The 8264-nt window shown below is 38.1% G+C and overlaps 2 protein-coding genes across 2 annotated transcripts; both read right to left on the reverse strand.

The window, feature by feature from the left end:
• Positions 1 to 293: 293 nt before the first annotated feature.
• On the reverse strand, positions 294 to 1215 carry LOC139731688 (uncharacterized). The gene has a single exon (XM_071642576.1). It carries the CDS (start codon positions 1050 to 1052, stop codon positions 294 to 296), a length of 759 nt encoding a protein of 252 aa, XP_071498677.1. The 5' UTR covers positions 1053 to 1215.
• Positions 1216 to 1647: 432 nt separating this feature from the next.
• LOC139731659 (uncharacterized) lies at positions 1648 to 5914 on the reverse strand. The gene is made up of 3 exons (XM_071642550.1): positions 5049 to 5914; positions 3313 to 4210; positions 1648 to 1666 (listed from the first exon to the last, which is right to left on the reverse strand). The coding sequence occupies exons 1-3, from the start codon at positions 5488 to 5490 to the stop codon at positions 1648 to 1650; spliced, it is 1359 nt and encodes a 452-aa protein (XP_071498651.1). The 5' UTR covers positions 5491 to 5914.
• Positions 5915 to 8264: the final 2350 nt, after the last annotated feature.

Below are 8264 nucleotides of genomic sequence, written 5' to 3' on the forward strand. Positions count from 1 at the left end.
AATAAGCAGTACATAACAAATACACTTGTGAAAAAATGAAACATACAATGTAATATCATCACTCAGAGAGAGAGAGAGAGAGAGAGAGAGAAAAAAGAATGTCAAAAGCATTTCACATAAGCGTAGGTTATCCACAACTAACCGATGACACTGAGATGTGACGTTACTGTATGATACAGTTCCTTTCATTTATAAGAGCGTGCAGTGACACTAGCCAATGTCAAAACAAGCAAAGATAACAAAATGTACATGTATAGAGAGAATGATCTAATGACAACAGCTTCTCTTTATCATTAAATGTCTAAATAGGTAGTTGAAACGTTGTCTTCCAATACCTTCCTCTTTGGATAGAAGTAGGTAAAGGCATTCTTAATTTGTGAATAAGTCGAAATTCCGTTTTGGACCACACGAAATCCCTTGTTGACGCCACTACCAGCAACCTTTGAACGGAGTACCTGCAGGTACATGTCTTTCGTAATGTCATTTTGCTTCTTGTTGACTCCTTTACAACTGAATTTGTCAGTAGCACCAAAACAGTAGTAAGTTTTACTGCAGAGCGCTATTATCCCATCCCCCTCCCACTCTACTTTGAATAACCCAGGTGTCCTCTTGTCATATCGAGCATTCTCGGGGGTATCGTTTCGAGGAAACCAGTGTGCCTTGTTGTTTTCATACTTCTGTCTCATATTGGGCTTGATTATGTTATCAAACGACTCAGACGAAATGGCGATATAAGCGGAGTCCGTATCCATTTCGCACATTTGAAAGTCTGACGGATCCACGTATTCCAAGAGAAAATCGTAATAAAACTGAAGCATACGTAGTTTTGCTAATTGGTAGACGGCATGACCGATCTGAACAGGAAGGTCCATGTTAATCTTTCTCTTCGCCATATCAACCTCGTAGCAATTGTCTGAGATGGGGTTCAAGTCCCGGAAAAATGTGTCATTGATGTGTTTCTCGGCTTTTTTCCCGTCGCAAACATTGACATTTCGATGTCTTTCCTTATTTGTAATAGTTTTACCATAGGACGAGTTGCCGATTAGTTTCATGGTGTCAGCTATTATACTCTTAGAGGGATCAATATCACCCCTACGTCGAGCATTTGACACGCTTTCGCCAAAGTGTTTGAAGCAGGCAACGGGCTTGTACTCCACAAATTGGTGTATCTTGGATACGACCAATCCATGGCGAAGATACCATTGGAGTAGAGGTGTGTACAGTAGAATGTTTTGACCAAACATACTCCCAATTAAGCTACGCCTAGGAGTGTTCATGATGTCATGTTCCTTGGCGTAGGATCCCATCACGTCCCCGATATCTTCTCTAGATATGTCTACATTCTTAAAAATTGGACACATTTCTGAAAAGTGTTCTTTGAGATGATCAGGCACATGGATATCACACTGAACGAACCCAAAGAGAGCACCATGTTGAATAGCAGAGAGAAGATTCTCTTGGGTTAACCCATGACGGTATTTAGGGGGAGGAAACCTTTCCGTGAGAAAAGCGCCTAGTTTTGGATCAGTTTTGCGCATTTCTTTATATTCACACTCCCAGATGGAAATGTATTCGTAACCCAGACTTTGTACGTATCGCCGTTTTTCCTCGGTTTTTTCCAACAGTTCCTCCATAGTTTTTCCCAGTTTAGTGTTCCTTGTACGACCTTTATTGAGATGACAAGAATGCCCATGGAAGTAGCATCCATGAAATTCAAATACTTGTTTGGTTTCGGCACAAAAGCCATCCACGGGAAGCTGGAGATGTCCGATTTTCTTTTCAGAATAATTACCGGCATGTCGAATGGGAATTTGTCGACAAAAACTTTCGTATTCTAACCACTCTTGGGAGATCGGATGCCTATTTTCTGGCTTAAAGTCATTCTCGATACGTCGTCTTACATAGTGGCCTGTTGGCATTCTTTGCATAATTGCGTGTAAATACAACGCATTTGCGTCAAAACCAACTATCTTTTTGCATGGCTTACCCCCACGAATTTTTGTTACGTTACGCTCATGATACCTATGAAAAATGATAGACGGACCTCCCACCAAATTATCACGAAATGTGTAATAGAGATCCTTGTCTTTCTCCGAGATCAAGCTAAAGTGTGCCTCTGGGCTACATTTTATCAGATACTTCATGGTAAGTCCAGGAACTGAAATACCGTCTTTGAACAGATCGATTTTGAGATTCATATAGAACTCACGCATCTTCTCCACAGCTTCAATGAAAGGTGTAACGTCGAGATTATTGTACCATATCAAATAATCTCTCAGGCAAGACATCTTATTTTCTTTCCAGATGCGCTGACAGTATTCATACTGCTCTCTTGAAAAGGAGGTATGCTTGAGATTATCCCTGAAAGCTTCAATAGGGGGAAGTTCAGATTCATTCAGTTTATCGAGGCAATCCACCCAGCCATGAGGAAAGTAACCTTTCCCCTGTTCGCAGTCATACGCCTTTAGAAATGCTGCGTACGAAAATCCAGGGGCAAGAAAATTTGAAATATCTAAGAACTGGAGATGTTGCGACTTCAGAGCCATGTGATTATGGTTTCGCTTTATGACAAAGTCGACCGAATCATACTTCAAAAGTGAAGGATAGAGAAATTGTTTAATGGCATTAATGTCATACCTCCCCGAATTAAACCCAACCACAGGCAGTTCTTCGATGTGATTGACAAATCGTTGCTTTAGTCTCATGAGATGGGTTGCTTTCTTAGGCTTTTCTTTGTTTTTCTTTTGCGAGGTTTCAAATTCTTGTATTTTCAGATCTAATTTTTCTGTGACGTCCTTGTAGAAAGATTGAAGCAACGAATAAGAACTCCGACTAATTTCTAACATATACATCACAGTGTCATCGATTAGTTTTTGTGAGTCTCCATCGGACACTTGACAAAATGGTTCTGTGTATCCGGGAACATTTGAGTTAACGCTTACACTCATCGGAATATGTCTAGAGCTATACTGTAATTTGTCAGTTGGTGTATCATTCAGGTTGTTGCTGTTTTCTATCTTTTCTAGGTAGGACTCCATGTCGAAGGTAGCAAAATAAGGAAAGTATCTGCGCTCTTCTTCAACCAGAATCCCTTCATCAGCCAACTCTTCCCATATTGTCAATGGATTGTGAAATGTAGCTCTTCCCTTAGGGAAAACATGCTTAGTGGCCGTAGAAGTACACATTTTTTCGTGTCGATGGAGTGTCTTTCGAGTTTTCCAAAATTTATTGCATGTACGACATTGATAGTTTTGGCAATAACGTTCAATATCGGAGATGTAGCTGAAATGATTTTCGTATAGATTTACATACATAGTATCTGGAAATTTGTCCAGTCCCCGTCGGACGAGTTTAGCGGCTACTGCTACATTATCATTGTCTGCCAGTTTCTTTTCACATTCTGTCACACCTTCATCATCACTACATTGTACTGGTTGTAACTCATACACCATAATATTGATCTTAAAGAACTCTTCCACTTTATTCAAATGACCGAGTCTAACGCCTGAAAACTCTGAGGTGGAAACATGAGGTAGGCCTGTGTACTGTTTCAGCAATTGTTTGGCCTTGGTTTCAAGACCTTCAGACTTTTCCCCCTGAAAGAGAGCTAGGCATCTAAAAAGACATAGGTTATCATTATACACCCGGCCATCCCTTCGGCTACTGACTAACGAAACAATGGCCTGGTTATTCTGTACATAAGCTGGGAGATCTATCCCTTGGCCAATGGGATGATCTGTGAGACAAAATACATAGAACGTCACATTTGTGATATGCTGAACCACCCATTTGGAATTTGGGCGAAGTGTTCGAGCATATTCCAGAACATCTTCTTTCAGAAATGTATCCAGAAACTCTTGAAATGACGATTTGTTAGTAACGAGGGCAGGCTCGTTGAGTACTTTAGTGTTTCTACTGGCATAGAAATACCGACACTCGTTAGTTTCATTGTTACAGAGTACGAAACCGTAAGACGCATTAATCTTGAAAACTGAAGACTGCTGTTCAAACACTTTTTGTGCCTTTTCTCGAAGACTTTCGTTGTTAAGGTTTGGAAGATGAAAGTTGTAAAAGCGATGAACTCTGCCAAACGACTGTCTGTCTTGAATGTCAAGCCAATGTTCCCTGTACACTTGGGCGGCGCAGCTTTCAGGGTCGATGTATGGAGGAATGTCGATAATCGGCATCAAGTCAGGCTGTACGCGACGTCCTGAAAATGGGGTGCATTGATTTATGCATAATAAATCATCATTTGTTGCACTAATATAATCAAAAGCCTATTTGCTCGGCTAACTAGAAAATGTATCGCAGTATTATTCTTGAAATCAACAACCAAATGATACAAATGAATTGTAGGTCGGTCTATATTTTGTTACATGACAATTGAGTTTTTTCTTTTCTTTTCTTTTTTTTTTTTTTACAAACAAAGAAGCAAACAAATTTTGAGTTAATCTAGGCCTTCCACTGTATATATGACTATTTGACGTTTGTTGTATATTTGATTAAACTTGGATATATCCTCGCAAAAAAAAAAAATAAAATCGAGCAGTTGGAAACCATGTAAAGCAAATTCATTACATAAAGACAACAATGCAGAATGGTCACACGCTTATTTGCATAGTGCGATGTCTCGTACTGATCATTACGCTACTAAGAAGTTTGTGCTTCCTCTTGTTCTTCATTATAAATCAAGGGAGAACTGACAAGATTTTGTAAGAAACAACTAACTCATTATTTTTGCTGTGTACAAGTGTGTAGATATCGAGATAGATAATGTATCTATAATTTTCACCCATCTTTACAATGATATATGCAGTAGGGGCTGTTCTTGTTTAGTCTAGCATTTTCTTTTTTTTTTTATTATTCTTAAGTGCATACTACTGCCTAAAATATCTACACAAACTGATAACCATTTGATATTCAGTTCAAGCATTTTGATTATCCCACAAATTGGTAGCCATTATCTTCACAGTTGTAATCAATCACGACATATAAAATGTATTATACTAAATTATAAATTCTAATAAAGTTGTTGTTTATGTACTTACTCTTTGCTTGGTTTCCTTGTTGTTCAGGTGTTCGCTTTTTGGGTGCTTTTGGAAGAGTCCGGTGTTGATGGGAATCCAGATGTTTCATAAATTTCTCACGTTGGTAATATGTCCGTCCACATGTATGACACAAATAGCTATCTCTCTGGCGATGTGTTTTCACGTGTTCATCAAGATGCTTCTGTTCTATGAATTGTGCATCACACTGTGAGCAAGTTAGACGCCCGTCTTCACCATCCGTTTTCACGTTATTCGGATTTTGGTGGGTTTTCATGTGTCGTTTGAGACTATCGGGCCGACTGAAAGCTTTTCCACACAAATCACACACATGCAATACTCTCTGTTCTTGATGAAATACACGATGGTGGCGCAACAAATTCTTTTTCTCCGTGAAATTTGCGCTGCAAAACTCGCAGCTAAATTTCCGACAGACGTCTTCCATGGTGGCTTTAGTATTTTGTCTCTGTAAGAATACAGGCAAGTGTAATCAACAAAGATGGCACAAAATGGGTATATAAACACGTTTCTTTCTTGAACTCTTAGAGGTCCGTGCTCCACAAATGCCAAAGGCTGAATGAACCTGAACCCGAGTAAAGGAGGGTTATAACTCCCGCCCCATATCAGGCGAAGCGGTCATTTCCTACGGTTACGTAATAATATTATCACGCTCGAATGATTCCTGGCAACTGCACACAGATCTGCCATAGCACATAGCATATAGTTTAACATGCAATTCCAGACACTCACCTCCATTACTGCACAAGCTTGTACATGGCCAAACAAGATACGGTGTAGACAGTATAAAAAGTACTGGTAGTCTTGCTCACGTATGATATTCATGTCCACTTTACTTGATAGCATCATGCACACTCAAGTATACCGTAAGATGTGAATGCACTTCCACAACATACGAGCTTCAACAGTCCTGCGTTTTAAGACTATCAAATTAATGTAAAGCTTAATGTACAAAAATTATTAAAGTGAAGCACTAATAAATGCTAAATTAAAAGCAGGTTCGAAAAAAAAAAATGTTGGTCGGTCAACAAAGAAGCCTTTTCTAAATCGTTAAGGCCTTATTTCTTATGTATACATGTAACAGAAGTGTAGTTAAGGTGATTTCTTTTTGTTTATGTCATTGATCTGTAATTGTGTGAATCATGTTACTACAAATGCATTTGTTGTTTTATTTTGTGTATATACAGGGGCGCCATTGTAAAGCAGTTAGCAAACTGAATGTGTCTACCCTGTCTTATTCTTAAAAGAAAACATGAATAACAATAATAAAAAATGATAATAACAAGCTCAGACGTGTTGAGCAAAAAAAAAAAAACAAGTACAACGAAAAAAAAAAAAGTTTGCGAAATTCAAAAGAAAAAAAAAAAACAATTCAAGGATAAATGACCACAACACCACACATTTTATAACGATTTCAATAACTAAAAACAACAAAATACGAATGAATGCGAGAAATATAAATTAATTCTAATTCGACTCGTGAACAAGATTATACTCATCAATATTACGATGTCTATAGGATATCCGTTAGATCAAACTAAGAAAAAAAAAAAAACTATCGGATATCTTACTCTCTTTTTATTGTTGTTTGTTTATTGGTATTTATTTGTTCGTTACTTTAAATTGTCTCGAAACAGCATACTGCGCCAAAGATTCTACAAACATCGACCAACATCATCACTCAGCAACTATCGCAGCAACAAAAATGCGCCAATCCAATATGCTTTATAGGGAAACAGGATGAGACCGACCTATCCAGTGTCGTGATATATATTATTTAAACCTACTCCAAAGTAGAAAGTAGCGGTCATCTGTCATCTATTCACTACAAATTCAGCGTGCTACGATACAATGAACAATTTTTTCTTTAGCTGGGATTTCTTTCTTTTTGATATTCAAATTCATTGGAAAATTCAATTTCATCTTCGTGTTGAAATTGCTCACCTAGAATGTCTGAGGGTAATGCAGGCGATACGCTCCACAACCACCAAAGGCCGAACTCGAGTAAGGGGAGTTAAAATTCACCGCCCCACTTCAAGGAAAGCGGTCATTCTACGGTTACGTAATACCATAACGCGTAAATGATTTCTGGCCCCGGCTTCCTGTGAATATCTGCGGGTAATGCAAGCGAATATGCTCAAAAACAATGTAAAGGCCGAATGAACCTGAACTGGAGGGAAGGAAGGATAAATTTCCCTCACCACTCCATAGAGACCAGTCATTCCCTACTGGTTACATAATACCATCGACTTTTCTGGCCACTGTACCAAAGATACACTGTACCACTGCGTTTATTATGCACATGCACTTTCAAACCTTCGCCTCCATGGTTGCACAAGCTCGCACGATCAAAGGTTGATCAAAACACGCATCATTATCAAAAAATACTGGTAGTCTAGTTCACGTATGGTGGTCGCGTTCAATTTAGTTAATATGTGATTGTCACGCATAATCGAGTGAAATACTCAATAAAGCATGGATTCATATTCAACAGCATATTATATACGAACTATGGTTGAAATAGTGTACGATTCAAGTGATGCATTGACGTATTTTGAAGAAGAAAGAAACTCTGGGTCCATTTGTATAGATACTTGATTTGTAAGTTGAATAGCTATACATATTGCGTATACATAATAAATTAATTGATGCTGTTAATTTTGTTTTTCTTTCTTCCTTTTTTTTTTCTTTCTTTCTTCATGTGTATTATGTAGGCCGAATCTAACGCAATAGATTCGAGTCATTTAAAACTTCCTAGTATTTTGCTATTCATTGAGATTATACATCATGATCCGTTACGCCCTCAAAATGTTGTTAGGTATGTAGTATATCCTATCCGTTGTGCCATATGAACGATCGATAATAAAGATCACTTTGCTTCATGATACTTCATACGAGGCTCCAGGCAAAAACTTCATGAATTGCAGGTTACATGTACTTTCACGAAAAAACAAAAAACAAAAACAAAAACAAAAACAAAAACAAAAAAAAACAAAACAAGAAAAAAAGAAAAAAAAAATAATAAAAAGATTATCACTACAGCACATACATGTATATTCATGCATACAGCTCCACATACGCCCACCCTTTCTCAAAAACAACAGCAGCAACAACGACAAAATGTAAGGCTCCACATCTCATAGTCAAAGCGCTTGCAAAGGCCCCACCCTCATCTTCCTGAAAAGAAAAAAGACAACAGCA

This window comes from Diadema antillarum, unplaced genomic scaffold, assembly GCF_040938485.1.
Source record: "Diadema antillarum isolate AM-2024a unplaced genomic scaffold, OU_Dant_1.0 seq00000382_RagTag, whole genome shotgun sequence".
Taxonomy (NCBI): domain Eukaryota; kingdom Metazoa; phylum Echinodermata; class Echinoidea; order Diadematoida; family Diadematidae; genus Diadema; species Diadema antillarum.